The following is a 19901-nucleotide window of genomic DNA, read 5'->3' on the forward strand; positions in this document are numbered from 1 at the left end:
TCCAATCAACAAATGAAGCTACAAAAATTTTCTTTAAGCATTTGATGAATTTTAATAAAAAACAAAAAGTCTTTGTCAAAACCTAATGCCTCTATTTTAGAATATTATGACTTTATTTTTAAGTCGATTTTTCATCTTATTTTAGTAAAGAAGCTTGTTGTAAGGACCACAACCCTTTTCCGGAGCATTGTATACTTTTAAATTATCTTGGGAGGTTGATTTGAGAGTTTACAAGATCAATCAATCAGTTCTCTAAAGAGCTAAGTACATAAGATTTTGATTCATGTTAGAACTAATCATAGTGATTATCAAATCATATTCCATTATCTAGAAAATCTATTTGAGACTTTACTTCAAATCTTATTATGACTGAAATAATTTTTATGTGTTAAGAACATAGAGTTCTTATTTTAGATCATTGGTTACTTTAGATTTTAGTTTGCATCAAAATTGATGTTCCTATAATGGAACGCCATTTAGAATCTTCCAAAAATTACTCTTTAGCATTTAAATTCATATTCTTTATTTGGTTGAACTTATTTAGAGAAATCCAAGTACCATAGAATTCTTATCCTCAAATGTTTAAGACTATTAAGTAATTTGGTCAAAACTTTTTTAAGCAAAACTTGCTTCACCTCAAATTCATTGAGAGAGTTGTTGAAAACTCTTTGTGTATCTAGGCTTATGTACCCTAGTTTAATGCTGAAAATCCATTTGGTGGACTAAGCTAGAGTGTCTAATTTGCTACTACACAAATTCTAGGAATGGGTCTGAATCTAAATCTAGTGTGTAGTAAGCCTTAAGACAATATACTTGTGAAATTGGCTATTGTGGCCAATTGAGGTCTATTAAGCCCTTGAATTTTCATAATATAAATGAGTTTTGCACCATTTATATTCAATTATAAATGAATTTAAACAAAATTTTCCACTTATATTCAATTATAAATGATTTTTTAAAAAAAAAATCCTCTATAATGAATCACTCATCCTTAAAATAATATATGTAGTTAGTCTTGGAAAGAAAAATCATAGAATTGGAATACATATAAAAATCCAGGTATTAGAATATATTATTATCTCAACCACCATTTTCAATTTTTTTACTTAGCTTTTCAAGGTTCAGACTTTAATCTTCTTAAGGCTTGTTTTTCCATTATTGAAGACCAAATCATATGAGATTATTAGAAAAAGCACACTAATTTAAAAGATTAAACTAAAATCATACAAGCATTTGGTATAACACAATTGGAATGGGTAAATTATTAGGCATAAACTTCACACAAATAGAGCTCATCTGGAGAAACGGGAAGAAGATGAATTACACATCATCATCATCATCATTCTGATTGAATGTTGTTGAAAATTCTTCTCGAGTCATAACATATACAGCAAAAATAAAATAGGAACCTGAGCTGATGAAGTATGGAAATTGTGGCTTTGGATCACAAAATGATCTGTCTTCGACCCACATTCCCAGAAATTTTACAGACCATGGCGGGCTCCTCCAAGGCAAAGCTGCTTGGCTGTATTTCAAACCTATCTTCCTGGTAGAGCCCTCAAATAAATGAAGGGTACAAGGTACATGCTTCATTGTGGCTCCTGAGAACATGAACTTCCATAGTTAATAGCCCCTCACAGGAGAACAATAAAAAAACAGTAAAAGTTAGCAATGGCAGAAACCAAGCTATCCTGCAGCAGCTTCCTTCTTGTCACCCTATGGAGCTCGTTTCAGTTACCTCCCCCTCCTCTCTCGGAAGCTGGAAGGGAGGAACCATGCCTTCTCCTGCTTGGCAGAAAAAGAGGGTAACCTTCTCCTTCCCAGAGAGGAGAGCAGCACCCTTCCCCAAACACATGGCCCTTTTTTAAAATATCAAAAGAGTTAACGGTTACGAGTGATTTTAATACAAACTTAGTGCTGCTCAAACCATATGATAACGTTCAGGCATAAATTAAATTTCTTGTTTTTCCTCAAGCAATTATTTAGGAAAAAAAAAGAAAAAGATCCCTAGATTGAGCTTGTGAAGTTAGTCCAATACTTAAAAAACTTGTGAACCATTTACTTGGGCACCAATTCATGCTCAGCCATTCAACTCTTTAAACTTTCATCAGTACATATTTGTTAACCAAGACTACTTCCAAAACTGTGATTCACAACCACAACACAGACAAATTTCATGTTAAAGATTGCAGTGGAGAGCTAAGGGGATCTAGAGACATAAAAACATATGTGTAGCAGCTGAAACCACATGTTTTAAGTCACCCTGCAAAAGTACATTTCAAGTGTTCAAGAAAGTACAGATATCTGAGACTGATTATGAAAACCAGTAAAACATATGATAGTTTTCAGGTTACCTCTATTGATTAGTTACAGAAAATGGTTTGATCAGAATATCAAGAGAATATTTAAACTTGCTGTTTATGGGACATGAACCCCCAATTCAACCAAAGCAACTGGACAACTAGCTTCAGTCCCTCATAAAGATGGTGATATAAGCATACCAGTTAGGAATCTCTCGTCACAGTTTGCATTTTGAAGTTAACAAGAATAAGATGTAGCATCTCATGAGACCAAGAACACCAGCTATGGTAAGGAACTGTTAAAGATGTAGCACATAAATAAAGCTTACACAAAAGAGGCAACTAATTTTACGGAAACCAACTTTAAAAGCCAGCTATAAATGAATAAAAGAACTTATCAAAGGAATCATGAATCTGACATCCAATTTATAGAAGTAAGAGTTCAAAAAGTTTCTATAGGAACTGAATTTTACCTCAAACATTCAACATTAGTCTATATTCAAGATCAAGTTGACCATCAATGCAAACTTCAAGGCCCTTGCCTCCAACAGCGACCATGGAGCACTGAAACCCACATTCTTCAAGCTCAGTGGTCACCTTATCAACAACTGCACCTGCTAGTACTTGCTTATAGTTAAGGAACCATAGAAGTGAGAAAGAATTTCAAACTGTGGTATAAAGAAAGTTGGATTCTGAATAAATCTCTAAGTATTACAGTAATGCAAACCACAAATTGTACAGTATGTGTGTGTGTGTGTATGTATATATGTATATATATATATATATAGAGAGAGAGAGAGAGAGAGAGAGAAATGAGAGATATAAATGGTTAAATAGATAGACAGATAGTTAGAAATAAATCTATAGACAGATAGATATAGTAAATACAATAAATAACACACAGAGTAGAAAAATAATCAACAAAGAAAAGAAAAATACTGGATACATGTTGGCAATAATGTCAACACACAACCTCCACCTCCAGCTCCAGTTAACTTGGAAGGTAACTTGTACTTCAAAGTGGTCCTAAGGACGGTTTCTATAGAAGCATGGCTGACACCCATGCACAGAAGTAAACCTTGATTCATTTCCATCAGTTCTTGTATCTTCTCCTCCTTCTCAGTGATGGAGACATCATTGGTAGCAGGAGACTGGATAATTGCGGATAATTCTTTGCTGATAGAATCTACAGCTGAAAACACAGAAGCCATGGTAGCTGGATATCTTTTGGATCTCTCGGAAACACCAGCAACTAATGCTTTCGTGTTCCTCCCAACGTTTGTGTTAGTAATCAGCATCCTGAGAGGAGTACTAGATCTGATTTGGGTCAATTTACCAGACTGAAACATGATCATGTTGCCTGTAAGACAATACTTGTTAGTCATTCTAAACATATGACTCTATTTGGAAGTTACCACTGCAAGGATATTTTTCAAAGAAAACTGGCTTACTGAGAAAAGAGTACATACCAAACGTGCTCACGGTATTGTCAATTCCAGAGGGCTTTCCATGGATCACCTTTTCACCTTCAAAAGCCCATCTATTCACCAATTCAAGTTCACCAATACCAGGGGATAACCAGCCATGCTGGTTAGAGTCTAAGGTTAATGAACCCGAGGATGCAAGCAGAGCTGCCGATAGTGAAACACAAAATGCAGCAGAGGAACCCAGACCCGAGCCCAATGGAAGATCAGAAGTGACAACAACTACAGCAGGCTTAAAACTGAGAAGAAGTAAATCAAGATCATAAGATCAATACCATATAGAGGACAAATTTTCACTATAGAGCTGGGACAACTAATATATAGAGAATAAACTTGCTGATTTTTTATACCCCCGAATTGCTGTATGTAAACATAAGAACGCAGAGACTCCAGCTGCAAGTCCAATTTTAGCCTCGGGAATACTGTGTTCCTCAACAAGAATGGCAACTGATTTCAAGGTTTCTGATGAGAAAGTTGAAGGGGAACTATGCAATTCTGGAAGTATCTCCTTCAATCTTTCAATTGACCAAGAAAGGACTAATCCCATATCTTTAAGTTGAAGTTCTAATAAACCATCAACACTGTCTGCAGGCAAAAAGAATCAACCAGGAATAAAAGTAAAAAAAGAATCAAAGATCAATTCAATGGTTATAAAAGCAAGAACTACAAGAACAGTATGTATATGACAGAAAAAGTGGTCCTTCCTGTCATTATATTGATGAAATCTTTAGAAAGAATCACATGACATACATCTGATATTATTTAACTAAAGTAACATAAAACTGGCATAGATTCAACAAGCAGCTAAAGATGGCAAAGCAACGCAAAACGAGAGAGAGAGAGAGAGAGAGAGAGAGAGAGAGAGAGAGAGAGAGAGACGGAGAATTCAGTTCTTCAAACAAACGAGGCCTGAATAGCGACACGCTTGGCTCTTTCATCATCCAAAAGACTGGGGATTAATAAATCAAACTGAAAATTACGTAGTGTCCGATGGCGGAATTGGTTATTTCTATATGATCCTCACTGGATCAAACCAACTAAGCGAAAAATCATGTTAATGTCTTATGAGATAAAATATCGGATGCTTCAGAAACAGTGTTACGAATTCTCCTTATCCGTGGTTTTCTAATTGAAATTGAGAGTGACACCGAAAAATAAATTAGAAGGAACATGCTCAGCTTTTGCAGGAGAAAGAAGGATAACAGATTATGAGATGAAAACACACAGCGTTTGCGAATAATCGAATCATCGCCACCAACAAGAGACAAACGAAGAAAGCAACCATAAATTTTTAGAAAGCAATCAAAAGGAATCAAGGAGACCCAAATTGAGCTCGAATCGATCTAAACCTGTGACGCTTGGCATCCGAACAGACACTTTGGTATATAAATCAATGGAAGCAGCCACTGCTGTTGATCCATGAACAACCGCGTGTTCTCCGGATAGTATAATCTTCCCAGGAGCACGAGCACGAACCTCCATTGCTGTCTCTGTGTCCGAATCCCAGCGCCAATCTCAGAGGAACCCTAAGGCGGTATTTCAACTTTTCGAATAGATTTTGCTCGCCGCATGAGACAGAACCTGGGAACCAACGACAGAGAAGATATACCCACGACGAAATGCGTAATTACTCGATTGGCTGTCCATTGATGACTTTATATTAGCAGGAAAGACTGCTGAATCAATGGTGGCTAATGAGCCTTTATTTATTTTTATTTCTTGGGCACCTGAAAATTGAAACGAACCATCTTTCTTACGTAATTAGGCGGAAAATCTTGAAACAAGAAAAGATAGAAAAGATGTCGTCTCACGTGGGGCGAGAATAGGACTGTAGGAGCCGTTTCTGCAAGGTAATCCAGTCACCATTTTGAATCTCCGGTAAGCAGCCTCCACCCGTTGGCTGCTAATTATTATATGAAAAATGTGATCCACCACCTGCCAGAAAATTGTCGTTGCTATCATATTAACAGGAAGGTAAATCAACACCCTAAAGCAACAATCTTACTGCTCTCTGTGCTGCCATTTTGGGTGGTTTCTTTCTTTGTAATTTATGTCGTCTCTGTAGTGGAAGCTGCGAACAGTCGTGCCTCTTCATTTTTTATTTCTACTCCGATCTTACCCTTCCCTGTAATAAACGCAAGATTAATTACCCTCAGAATCTGCATATCAAAGCGTGCCATGTCTGATAGATACTTGATGATACGCGTTCGAATAAAATATGGAAGTTGGCAACCACTCTATTTCTATTTGACCTTTGTTGGAAAATACTGGATTCGATTCCAGAATTGGATTTATTTTTTGGAAAGCAGCTTAGACAACCATCATAGAAAATCAATATGTTGGTGTTAAGATCTTCAGTGGAGCAATTTTGATGATAATAAATATTTAAGTTACTAATAATGTGTATCAAGAATAGCTTATAACTCAAAATCTTTATTGAATTTATGAAAAAGAGAAATATTTCACTGACTTGTTATAATTTGAATATAATAAATATATATTTATAATAGAAAAATAAATAAAATTTAATTACAATTAAACTACCTGTGCCCCGGTTACATCCAAAGTTTAATACTTCTCCCCCCTCAGGTTGGTGATTTCTTTATTCTTTAGTGTTGGTTACCTTTTTCTTGTATTTCTTCTACTTCTCCCCTTTCAAGTCAGTGATCTCTTTATTCTTAATCGAGAGAACCGACTTGCACAAGATAATGGTGAGAGAAGAAAAAACACTTCTAGCCGTACGACAAAACTTCATACACCAGTCAAAACGGTCATAGACTAAAACACACTTTGCCTGATTTTAAAGGTGGAAAAATGGCTCAACTTTAGGGCACAACAAAAAGAGACTACTCACTTTTGAAGGATAGTTCAACCACAAATCACCTCTTGGGTGAATAATAAAAGACTCGACTCAAGCTGAATATTGGGCATACTATTATATTTTTTAGATAGTGGATTTAAGCATTGCTTTGAAGTGATGAAAACCCAAGATAATAAACTGGATAGATACTAGAAGAAAACAACTTTAATTTGAAGGAGGCGACTATGCTATACTCATACTTCCAAACGAATCTATAATACGATATTTAAAAAAAAAAACTAGGGGACACTATAGCAGTAGAACATATAAATTTGACTAAGTGTAACTTTTTTGGGGTGACCAAAATTTGTTGGAGTTGACAATGCGGAAAATATCCAACAAGTAAAAAAAAATTAAACTTGAAAACAACATCGAAGCAAAATATTGCATACCTTGATCGAGCACATCATGGAGTGATTAATTTTGACAAAAATCTCGATTAGAAGAGAAATTCGTCTAAACACTAGGATTTTAGGAGAACAAGAAACTCAATTCACGTCAAGGAGAAATAATAGGAGAGATAGTAGGAGAGAAAATAGGAAAGGGAGATTTTCCACAAAACTAACCTTTAGTATCACAAGCAGTTTGTTTCTTAATAAACTTGACTCAAATAACTTTAAATTGATACCTAATTTGACACAAAAAGCTTCATTCTTGAATCTTTTATGACCTCTTGATTTGCTTTGTTCTATATCTTGACCTTTGCCGACTCCAATACAAATATCTCTTTACAATAGATCATATTGACATGAAATTTACACCTACGACCAACGGATGAATTTATTGAATAGATCCATTCTTACTACAAATGATATGCCTATTGTAGATTTCTTTTTTAAGATAGGTTTTATTGGATAGGTCTCTTCTTATTATGGAAGTTATTCCTATGAATGAGTTGGTAGGCCAAGAGGATGGGTCAGGTTTAAGTTGGGTTTAAAAGAACATGGGCGACATGGTTGTGGGGATGGTGATCAGGTTGGGGTCGGATTTTACATTTCGGGTTTTTCGGGTTCAGGTTTTGGGGCCAAGAATCAAGGTTGTGTTCAAGTTTTAAAACACCTGATCCAGGCCAAGTAGACTCGATCTTGCAACTTGTAGTTTTTTTATGTTCAAGAATCACTTTTTTAGGTTAGATTCGGGTATTTTATAATTAGAGCCTCTAAAAATTATTTAGGAATATTATTTATTGTAATAATTTTTTAAATAAAAATCCATAGATAATTTTGATTTTATTTGATAAACAAAAGTTTATCGAAAATATTTTAAAAATTATAGATATTTTATTTATTATGCTTGTATATAATTTTAACTATTATAAAATTTTAAAAATTATTAATTTTCTTTTCTTTTCCATTTTTCTTATGCATCCAAATAAGAGAAATCATGTTGCTCTTTGGTTTTCTCTATTATTTTTCAAGGGCATCCAAACAAGAGAAAAGAAAAAAAAAACTCTTTCTTTTCTCTTTCTGTTCTTTTTCTCTTTATTTATTTTTTCTCATTATGGTTTTGTAGGGTGTCCTATTCGAGTATTTGTCCACATATTTTTTGTATGTTTGTGTTGAGGTTGGAAGAGAATTAATTTCAAATATAGAGTACACATGGTTATAGAAGGGTGGGACTTGTATCTCCTAACAATAAATATATGTCCATGCCTCGAATGAAAATAACATTTGCAAAAATACGACAAATTTATATATAATTGGGGCTGAAATGGAGTGGGTTAATCAATAATCTAAACCACCCTCAATCCGCATAATCCAATCCAATCCACAAATAAATGGATTAGATTTGTTTATGGATAAAAAAATTGATCGATAATTAATATGGATTAGTATTTAGAAGTATCACAAATAAAGCCTGATTCATTGCCCCATAGAAAAATAACATTTCCTATATGTTCACAAATAAATAAGTACAACTCCATATCTCCATATGGATGTAGATTTCAAAGTCACTTACAAGTTACACCCAAGTTAATAAATTATAAAAAAAATTATTCTAATATGTTATATGATTTACTCCATGTTAAAAGATACTCACTTGTGTAGGGGTGACATGGCTAGTAAAGAATGATGATTTTCATAGAGATGACATAGAATTGTAATTATGCAAACTGATGTCATGTTCTTTTATGTTTTTTTCCTCATGAAGCATGTAGTCTTAAGGGCATTGTAGTCATTGTAAACACCTCCACACAACTATAAATATAACCTCAAGTCATGGGGTATAGCATTCAAACCTCTTCCTTTTGGCTCAAATTCGTCCTTACACTAACTTTTTTTCTCCTTTTTCTCATCATTGGTTTCTTCTCTCCTCTCTCCCAAGAGCTAGAGTTTTTTTTCTCTCCTTTCCTTGAGATCATTTGTCTTTTATGTGTTGGCCATAAAAATCAACACTTCAATCTATACCTAACACTGACCTGCATGAAAACATATCGATGCTACCCTACATATGATCCATGGTGCACTAATGCTTTGCTAATTTCAAGTTTTCAACCAAGAACCCTACTGAGGATTTATTTGATAATTTTCACCTCCATGTTTTCATTTTTTTACTCATCATTATTGATATCCAAATTACTCTCAAATAAGCTGACAAAGAAAGAGAGAAGATTGGTTACAAATTGAAAGGGAGACAATGTTAGTTTATTTATTTTTCCTTATTTAATAATTATTAAATTATTTCATATTAAAAAGCCAGGCGGTAGGAGACTGTGACATCAAAATAGAAGGACACGGGAATCTGCAGATGCCGGATTTGGCTCAATGATAAGGCACTTGCTTTAAGAACCACGACGGATTGTCACCCTCCAATTGACCCCCGACATTGCCTTCTCCTTTTCTTTTGGGCAACAACACAACGGGCCGACCAGCCGTCCTTTTCGACTCGTGAAATGCGTGTTCCGCATCGCCGCCGTTATCGTCAGAGTGGCGTCGTGTTTTTGCAATTTCCAAGGAGACCCTGTTGGGTTTGCGTCAATTCAGTTCCACCTTCCCTCGTGTTGAGCCGTCTTTCCCTCCATCCCCCTCTGCCATTCTCCATTGTGTATACTCGGGGGAGTGCCAAAGGTTTCGGCACTTGGCTGTTAGAATGGGTGTCGATCTCGAGTCTCTTTCAGAAGCTACTTCTGGGGCAGTTGGAGCTCTTCTGAGTACTACAATTTTGTATCCGCTCGACACTTGTAAGACTAAGTATCAGGCCGAAGTCCGAGCACAAGGTCACCAGAAGTATAGGTGGGTCCCCTTTTATTTATACTTTTATCTGGGTTTCTCTTTTCTTTCTGAATTTCGCCTTTTTTTTTATCGTTTTTCTTGCGATTCTACTTCTTCGTCTTTTTCTTTTGATAGTTTATTCTACTTGCTTGTTCTGGGTTTGCTTTTCTTTTGTTTGACGAACTGTTTAGTGTTACTTCCGATTCAACCGGTGGATCACGGTACGTCTATTTCACATTTTGAGTCCTTTTAGTGGAGAATTGTCGCAATATCTTATTTTTGCCGTATCTCAGGCCTCTTTAAGAACTTACTACTGTTATTGCCTCTCCGAATCTTGTATCTTTTCTTTTGTCTTTTCCTGTGGAGGATAATTCTATTAAGATACATTTGTTGTTCATCTACTGGATTGTTTCAAATCATGGCCTGTCTAGGAATGTTGTATATGCGTGCAACACTTATCTCGTCCTTTTATTTTGGTTTGAACTTTTTAATGGGCAGAAGTTTCTGATCTTTGCAATTTTACTTAAAGTTCTTTCTGCCTCTTCTGTTTGTTTTACTCTTACTTGCATCAATTTTGGTCTGATTATGTTGTGTATCTGGTGAAGAGAACCTATTTGAATTTTAGATGAATGCTATTAGCTTAATGTTAGGATCACTATGCTTGAGAATTTCCTCTTGTGGACCTTTGAGTGTTAGTTTGCAGTTAATTAGTAAATTAAAGTGAGAGTGAAAGCTATAACATATTAAACATTGGTTGGGGTAGTGCAGGGACTGAGTATGTGGTCTTAGTGGTGTTTTTTTCTCTTTCACTGTTTTTGTCTTCTGGAAGACTACTAGTTGCCAGTGGACTCTCAGAATTGGGAACCAATTGGTGCTATTTAGGACACTGTGAGCTCTTTCTCACCTGAAATATTTCAAGCTGCCGTGTCCATCCACCCAATTCTGCTTGTTAGAACCAAATGGGACTGTGCGTCCCTACCTGAACTCGTTCTATCAAATTCAAGTTATGATCTTCTGGATCTAAATACTTAGTGCTTTCCAATAGTGCTAACATTTTAATATCTCCTTTTGCTTTTGAATTAATTTTCTATGAAAAATTTCTTGGTCAGTATTCTGTCTCCATTACAGAAAATCAAGGACTTGAAGCATTTCATGGAATTTTGTGATACTTGTGTCTGTCAACCTGGTGAACATATGAATATTCTTATTCACTGCTTTTGTAGGAATGTAACGGATGTCTTATGGGAAGCAATCTCAACTCATAAGGTCTTATCATTATACCAGGGACTTGTGACCAAGAACTTACAATCATTTGTATCCCAATTTATCTATTTTTACGGTTACAGCTACTTCAGAAGGTTATATTTGGAAAAAAGTGGGTCAAAATCCCTAGGAACCAAAGCAAATTTGATAGTTGCTGCTGCTGCTGGGGCTTGCACATCTATAGTCACCCAGGTAACTTATTCGCAGGATTTGGACAACATACTGAATTTGTTTGTTGTGTTAAAATAATAAGGCACACTTTCATGTTGTGATTTCGAGTATCTGTTTTTTCAAGTTTAAAGGATCTAACATCTAACTTGATGTCTAGCCTCTGGATACAGCATCATCCAAGATGCAGACAAGTGAGTTTGGAAAATCCAAAGGACTTTGGGAAACACTTTCAGGGCGGTCTTGGAGTGAGGCGTTTGATGGCTTGGGCATATCTCTTCTCTTGACTTCAAATCCTTCTATTCAGGTAACTGATTATTCAAGGTCACCAATAAGGATGAAAATAAGAAATAATAGCAGTTTTGCGAGAACTTTTCCAGCCTGAGTTATGAGTTCTTAAATTCCTCCCTTGATTGGCATGTAGAGTAAATAGATGTATTTGGCTTTTTCCTTTTTATTTCTTTCTCATATTCAAATTGACTTTGGTTTTTTTATTTTCTCCTAGCTAAGAAACTTATGGTTGCACCTGCTTCATGTCTTTATGATCAAGTTGGATCAAATTTGAATTGAGCAGTTTGTTATATTGTTAAAAGACACACGTGTGTATGGTGGCATGACTAGTAAATAAAAAGAACTTCCATAGAGATGGCATAGAATTGTAATTATGCAAGCAAGTGTATGTCTCCTTATGTCTTTTTTGTTTTGAAGCATGTAGCCCTAAGGGCATTGTAGTCATTATAAACACCTTCCCACAAATATAAATATCGCCTCAAGGCATGGGGTAGAGCATTCAAACCTCTTTCTCTTGGCTCAAATTCATCTTTACACCTCTTTCTCTTTTCCTCTTATTTCTCTCCCTTGGTTTCTTCTCTCCTCTCTCCCAAGAGTTTTCCTCTCTTCTCTCATTCCCTTGAAATCTCTTGTGTTTATATGTTGACCCTAGAAATCAACATATATTTTATATCTTCAAAAGAAATTTTTCATTTTTTTTACATTGTTTATGGAACTTAATTTTTTTCTTTTTCTTTTCACTAAAACTTGAAAATTTTATTAGAAGAAAAAGAATACCAAAGGCTAAGGGGGTCAACAACAATCTGTTGAAGGCCAACTCCGTCCTTAGCTAAGTTATTGGCCAAGTTGTTAGTAGATCAACAAACATGGTTCGAGGAAATTGTTAAAATCGGTAGAAGTAACGGAGGTTTGATCGAGGAGACTCATGAGTAAAACACCAAAGCATGCTCTCTTGCTTAATATTTTTGAGAGGCTGGCTAAATTTCCAAAAATTAGGTTTTTATACTTTATTATACCCTTGCCACAGAGCAATCAGACAACCATGATCATTTAATTCTCTTTCATTCAGTCAGTAATTATTTTAACCATGATATTATATGCTTAATTCTGTTTTGTAAAGCTATTACTTTGCTTTGGACATTGATGAAAAACTATTGTTTCATGTTACTTAGTGGTTATGCATTTTAATCCCTTCCTTGTTCATGAATGATTTCATTCATGTTATCTAGTATCTGACAACTGCCGATATTTATGTTGTAAAGTAAATTAATGAAGTTTGGTACTTTCTATTTTCCTCCAACTTAAATACTTTTAAAACTGAAATTTCAGATTTCTATTTTATGTAACATTGGTTTGCATGCTTCAAGTTATTTCTTTTCAGTCTGCTGTAACTTCATTATGATGATAATGATAACGAGAACCACACGTGTCTTCAAAAAATGAAGAAGAAGAAGAAGGGAAAAAAAAATCGCTTGTTCGAATTCTGATCCAACAGCCATGTACTAGATGAGAGATCTTGAAGGATTTATTTCCAATAATACACCACTCTCTCTTCTTTGCTCTGTAGTCCTCAGTTGTTCTCATGGCTGTTAGAGTCTTTGAATTTTAAATTGGCTTATCATCTTTCCCCTTTCTTGAATCTAACTGGAATTTGTTTAGCTGACAAGTTCATAAGTGTCAAAGCAGGTTTTGTCTGCAGTTCAACCATATGAAACAAAGTTCTCCTTTTAGAGTTCTCTTGATATGATTTAGTCAGTTATGTAGAGTTAAACATGAGCCAAGATGAAACTATTTGCTACAAGCAAGTATAGATTGAGGGAGAAGTTTGTTGGTTGAGCCCTTGGTTGAATAGGCATTAGTCATTGGCCGTTAGGTGAAGTCTTGGTTCCAACCACATCTTAAACAGGTACTAAACTGAAAAAGAGTTCGGTAATTTCTAAATATGCCTCATGTTGTAATTGATAGAGATAGATAGAGATAGAGATCAAGTAAGATGTAAACACTGTATCCAGCTACGATTCGTAGCTGAAGAGTTAGTCTTTGTAATTAATTAATAGTCTCTGTAAATTTCCTTCCTCCACATCAATGAAGAAATGGCAATTAATTCCCTTTTCCTCCTCATCTATATGGTATCAGACCTCGATCAACAATCTGTTAGTCCTTCTTGTTGTTGAAAATCATCAGAGCTTGCCGAAGCCATCGACGGAAATTGCTGCCACCTCCATCGCAGCCGTTAGCTGCTTGTCGGCCCCGCTCAGACTCCCCCACCCCTCCGTGGCGTCTCGACAACCGCTGCCTTTGCCGCCGCCTTTGTCGTAGCCGTCAACCCCTCGTCGGCGCTGCCCCTGGCCTAATCTTGGCAAAAAACCAATACCAGAGCCTAAGTTCAGGGGAGAAATCATTTTCCCCCCTATGTGCGTGAAGCTAAAGCTCGTGCGATTTCACATGTGCAAAAAAAAAAAACTGCTTCTTGAAGCCTCGGTTGTCTCACTCATGGCTCTTGAAAGACTCAAGTCACTATTCCTAATGCCCATGATCCAACAAAACCTCTTACGGTGCTCAACATCCACAACTCTGTCAAGCTCACATCTATCAACTAACTTTGTTGGAAGCTTACGATGGAAGTCATTCTTATCGGTTATGATCTACACAAATTCGTTGATGGTTCCTATCATGTGCCCTCAGCCACAAAGACGGTCAATAATCTCACCGCTCCCAATCCTGAATACCATACATGGCTTCGTCAAGATAAGTTGACTTTTGGTGCTCTGGTCGGCTATCTCATTCCGCTTATCACTCAATCAAAGATCTCTCATGAAGCCTGGAATACTCTGGCCCGCACTTATGCTCGGCCCTTGCATGATCACATCAAACAAATCAAGGGACAACTCAAACATGCCACCAAGGAATCTCAATCTATTACAGATTATAAGGTATTTTATAAAATCCCGTGTTGATGAACTTGCGGCCCTAGGAACACCTATGGATGCACAGGATCTCACTGAGAAAATTTTGGATGGACTCGACAATGATTACAAACCACTCGTGAATATTATTAATGGTCGTGGCACACCAATTTCGTTTGAAGAACTGCATGAAAAACTCATCAACAAGGAACTCTCGTTGCGTGTCTATCAAGCTCCCTCCTCTCCACTTCTAGCTTCAGCAAATCCAGCCAATTCACACGCCAATTCTGGGAAGTCAGGTAATCGTCATCAACGACAACCTAGGGCGTCCTCCTATCGCCCACTTACAACTCCATCCTCTGGTCTCACCAACACCGTCACACAGAATGGTCGATATCAGCCTCGGCCCTACCTTGGTCGTTGTCAGTGGTGTCGGGAAAAAGGACACACCGTTCCATAGTGCCCTGTCTTTCGTCAAATGCAACCACACTTGCCACGACCCCAGGCTCCTCGGCAACCTCACCCGTCGGCACCATGGCAACCACAAGCTCATCTTGCAACTGCCAACTGTTCTACTGGTACTGCTTGGCTTCTGGATAGTGGAGCATCGCACCACGTTACTACGGACCTGAACAATCTCTCTTTTCACACTCCTTATGACGACACTAGCGACATTGTGATTGGTGATGGCACGGGTCTACCTATTACTCATACTGGTTACAAATCTCTCTCTACACCTTCACACTAATTTTCTTTGTGTTCCTACTATACAAAATAATCTTATTTCCATTTCTCAATTCTGTCAAGCTAACAATTCTTCCATTGAATTTTTACCTACTTCTTTTCATGTGAAGGATCTATGCACGGGGGCAACACTTTTGCAAGGTCGAACTAAGGTTGGTGTGTACGAATGGTTGTCGTCCTCAATCAAGTCGCCATCCATAATCACCTTTTCCAATGTCAAGACCACTTCGTCTACATGACATCATCGCTTAGGCCATCCATCGTCTGCCATTCTCAGGCACATAGTGTCCACTTTTAAGTTAGATTTATCGCATCCTTTGAATTTTAACTTCAATTGCAATTCTTATCAATGCAATAAGAGTCACAAGTTACCATTCTCACTCTCTTCTCTTGTGTCCTCTTTCAGTTTATAGACTTCTCTAATTATTTCTATTGATGATTTCAAATATTATGTTATTTTTTTCGATTACTTTACAAAATATATTTGGTTTTACCCTCTCAAAAGAAAATCCCATGTGTTTGATACATTTGTCTGTTTTAAATATTTTGTTGAAAATTTCTTTGGTAAACGGATTAAAACACTCTATTCTGATAAGGGAGGAGTATTCGCAAATGTCTTCTACCGAAAATCTTCTTTGTCTCTCCATGCATTTTCTGATACTGATTGGGCAGGAAACAAATATGATTTCATTTCCACAGGTGTTCATCTTATTTACCTAGCTCGCAATCCTATCTCTTGGAGTTCTAAGAAGCAACTGACTGTGGTTCGCTCATCTACTGAGGCGGAATATTGATCTGTTGCAACCACTGCCGTTGAGATCCCGCGGATTTGTTCTCTTCTCACTGAACATGGTGTTTTTCGCCCACAATAACTTGTGTTTTATTGTGACAATGTCGGTGCGATAATTTTGTGCTCCAATCCAGTATTTCTCTCTCGCATGAAATATGTTGCTTTGGATTACCATTTCATTCGCGAACAAGTTCAAAGTGGCATTCTTCGGGTTACTCATGCCTCCTTTGGTGATCAATTGGCTGATGCTCTCACCAAACCGCTTCCGCAAACACACTTCCTCTTTCTTGAAGAACAAAATTGGACTCTCTTCTAGGAGCTCCATCTTGCGGGGGCATGATAGAGATAGAGATCAAGTAAGATGTAAACACTGTATCCAACTACAATACGTAGCTAAAGAGTGAGTTTTTGTAATTAATTAGGAGTCTCTGTAAATCTGTTTATAAATACCTTCTTCCACATCAATGAAGATATGGCAATTAATTCCCTTTGGGAATGTATAGAACATTTGCTGATTTATTTTCTGTTTGGCATTTTATTATTATTCAGTTTCTGGGTATGTAGTGCATTTGTTGACAGGATTCTCTCTTAGAATTTTTTTGGTTTGGCTTCTAATTACCTCGTTTATGCAGTACACTTTATTTGATCAATTGAAGCAAAGATTACTAAATGGTAATCAGACATTAACTTCTGAATCAGCTCCACGATCTCTTTCTGCCTTCTATGCTTTTTTACTCGGTGCTGTATCAAAAAGCATTGCAACATGCTTGACTTATCCTGCAATCAGGTAGTCAAATATTGTTCTCCTCTATTACAGTGAGCGTTCACCCATATCATTGAGAAATACTTTTATTGCCTTTTAGCTTCTGCCTGTTATTATCTAATTGACGGATGGTTCATATGTATTTATTTGCAAGCAGGTGTAAAGTCATGATTCAGGCATCTGATTCAGAGGATGAAACAAAAAGAATTCAGGCAAAAGGTCCAAAAACAGTGGCAAACACGTTCTATACAATATGGAAAAGAGAAGGGCTTCTTGGGTTTTCTAAAGGGTTGCAGGCTCAGATCCTGAAAACTGTTCTGAGTTCTGCTTTGCTTTTGATGATCAAGGAAAAGATCTCAAGGAGCACTTGGGTTCTGATTCTTGCCCTTCGAAGGTACTTCTGGTGAGCAGGAGTCTGCCGAAGACTGCATAGCACATGGGCAGTCCTTTCAAGTGTTTCTTTTTCTTTTTTACAAATTCTGAAACGTTCTTTCGAAGAGAGCCGTAAGAAATGAGGGGATCAATAAGTGAGTGGCCTGAAATTACCACTCCCATAAAAGTTTTTCAAGTTTGACTTGTTTTTTCACTTGGGAGATCCTTTGTGATGTTCAAGATATGTAATTCAACTTGTCAAGTCAGAGTGAAATGTAGTGAATGCTTAACTTGAGCTTTCAGCTATTAGTTGTTAATTTCTATTGTACTTTCATCGTTTAAATATGATTCTCAGCAGCTTTTATGTTTTTGTCATTGCTCTGTCAGTTTCTATTCTGCTTTTTTTTTTTTTTTGTGTGTGTGAAAATCTTTTCATCTTCAAGTGCGAAAAGAGATGCTTTGACTCAAAGAAGCCAACTAATTGGAATCATACATAATTATGACACAGTAAAAGAATAAAATGAATCTAAGTTTTTTAAGTTCAGATGTACTTAATTTTTAATTTATCATCAAATTAAACGATTTAAAACTTTATTTTTTATTTATTTATTACTTTTATGTATTCCTATTAATAATTGTTCAAGATTTTTTTTTTAAATTTTAATAATAAAATAAAATTAAGATGGCTATAAATATAATAAAATAAATAATATTATTACAAATAAAGTAACTTATTGAGTAAAGCCAAAGTTGGTCGGGTTTGACTTTTATCTCTTTTCTTTCAAAACATAGTGATAATTTTGATTATATTATTTTTTAAAGGCATTTACTAGAAAAGTCTCAGTTTAAAAGTATTTTAGTTATGTTAGTCTTCTATTTATGTTCAATTATTTAATTATGCTATGACTTATTATTAAGTATTAGAGTTTAGAGTTTAATTATAATTAGACTCTACTACTTTCCTCTATTATAAATAGGGGTTCATTTACTCGGATTACATCAAGTCAATAAAGTTTTTCTCTTTTTCATAAATTCAACATGGTATCAAAGCAGGTTCTGTGAGTTGACTCAGTCAACCCCATAGAGATAGTGTGATTATATTTTTATCTATTATCTCTAATAGTTTAGGTTTGTATCTATCTATTTTTTCCCTCTTTTTAGTCCCTATACCATTTTTTTAATTTGTGTTTTCACCTCTATACTCAGCTTTTCATATTCATATTATATATTGAAGGAAAGATATTCGAGTCTACTTTCCAAATCAAAACGAATTTTGGAAATCGGAGTTTTCTACAAAGAGAATTTGAAATTTATAGTAGCAAAGGTCAGATTGCAAGAGAGGTTCTAGCAGCACCAGAAAGTCTCAACTTTCAAGTTGGCTTATGCCATCAAGAACGAGAATTTATAGGGATAAATATATATTAAAATAAATATTTGTAAGTATAATTTCTTATTCAACCAATTCTCAATCTGAGTTTTTTAGATAGAGATATCGATCTTGAAATAGTCAATGGTCACTGGCCAAAGAAGAAAGAGTATTTAGTTTGACCAGATTATAGATTCCGAAATTTATCAGATTATTTTTCTAAAAATAATTATATTTTATTAACAAAAATTATACCTGGATGAAAGTTATTGAAGTTTAGTTTCAGAAGGAGAAAATTTTATGTCAATCTGATCTATATTTAAGGAGATATTCACATTGGAGTCAGCAAAGGTTTTGATACAAAATAAAGAGAATCAAGAGATTATGAAATATTCAAGAACGAATATTTTTATGTCAAATTTGATATCAAATTAAAGATATTTGAGTCTAGTTTCTTAATCAACAAACCATTTGTGATTCTAAGTTATTTTTTCTGAGATATTAATATCAGAAATATTAAAGTTTCCTTATTCAGGAGTGAACTCACATCGGATTATTTCATATGTCCTTATTAAGGATTTTCATTATTTGGTACGTGTTATTTGGGCATTGGCCCATATCTGTTGTTGTTATTGTGTCTGTTTGACTGAGACATTATTATGGAAGAAAAACTCCTCAGTTGCTGACTATTGTCAGCATTGGTTATTCTAATGAAGATTTAAATAAAGAACATTGTGGCTCTATCATCTTATTTTCCTTCGATTCTCTTTATCATGTTATTGTTATTTGGCAGACTTATTCCTACCGTCCTTTATTTGGCTCTCACTTACCCCCTGTGGCCAAACCCTTTTGAAGCATTGCTTTGGTTTGCTTCTTTTATTTATATGGGTGTAGGTCTTTTATTGTCATCTTGTGAATTATAGGTATTACCCACTTTAGTGATTATTATCACTATATTTGTTCGAAATCCTTTGAGAGTCGGTGTTCGGATTTGGGACACCGTGATGGAAAAGCTTATTACTATATCTATGTTATTTAGTTCAAGCTGGGATCACTACCATTACCTCCCAGCTTGAGGGAGAGTGTTGAAGAGAAGATATGGAAGGTTTTTACAGGACTCTCACATTAAGAAGTCTCACAAAGCCATAATTAATATGGCGAAGTTTTATAGGAGTCTCACAGAAAAGTTTTAGTTTAAAGGTGTTTTAATTATGCTAGTCTTCTATTTATGTTGAGTTATTTAATTATGTTAGGACTTATCTTTAAGTGTTAGAGTTTCGGTGTAATTAGGACAAGGGTAGTTTAATTATAATTGGACTCTACTACTTTTCTCTATTATAATAGGGGTTCATGTACTTAGATTACTTCAAGTCAATGAAGTT

At 35.6% G+C, this 19901-nt stretch overlaps 2 protein-coding genes across 3 annotated transcripts; one reads left to right on the top strand and one right to left on the bottom strand.

Moving 5' to 3' along the window:
* Positions 1 to 1237: 1237 nt before the first annotated feature.
* LOC137956500 (mevalonate kinase-like) lies at positions 1238 to 5429 on the bottom strand. The gene is made up of 6 exons (XM_068804022.1): positions 5134 to 5429; positions 4135 to 4369; positions 3770 to 4023; positions 3247 to 3660; positions 2774 to 2923; positions 1238 to 1601 (listed from the first exon to the last, which is right to left on the bottom strand). The coding sequence occupies exons 1-5, from the start codon at positions 5264 to 5266 to the stop codon at positions 2775 to 2777; spliced, it is 1185 nt and encodes a 394-aa protein (XP_068660123.1). The 5' UTR covers positions 5267 to 5429; the 3' UTR covers positions 1238 to 1601; position 2774.
* Positions 5430 to 9480: 4051 nt separating this feature from the next.
* Positions 9481 to 17434, top strand: LOC137956769 (peroxisomal adenine nucleotide carrier 1-like). Of its 2 annotated transcripts, none has more exons than XM_068804386.1 (5): positions 9481 to 9877; positions 11080 to 11311; positions 11448 to 11594; positions 16651 to 16805; positions 16939 to 17434. In XM_068804386.1, exons 1-5 carry the CDS (start codon positions 9735 to 9737, stop codon positions 17186 to 17188), a joined length of 927 nt encoding a protein of 308 aa, XP_068660487.1. In that variant the 5' UTR covers positions 9481 to 9734; the 3' UTR covers positions 17189 to 17434. The 2 variants fall into 2 exon arrangements, with proteins under 2 accessions (XP_068660487.1, XP_068660488.1); XM_068804387.1 differs by having other exon boundaries at positions 11203 to 11311.
* The last annotated feature ends 2467 nt before the right edge of the window (positions 17435 to 19901 follow it).

The sequence above is a fragment of the Aristolochia californica genome, unplaced genomic scaffold (assembly GCF_029961685.1).
Source record: "Aristolochia californica isolate CCGP_79_NKW_82.1479 unplaced genomic scaffold, dmAriCali1.0.hap1 SCAF_2, whole genome shotgun sequence".
NCBI lineage: Eukaryota > Viridiplantae > Streptophyta > Magnoliopsida > Piperales > Aristolochiaceae > Aristolochia > Aristolochia californica.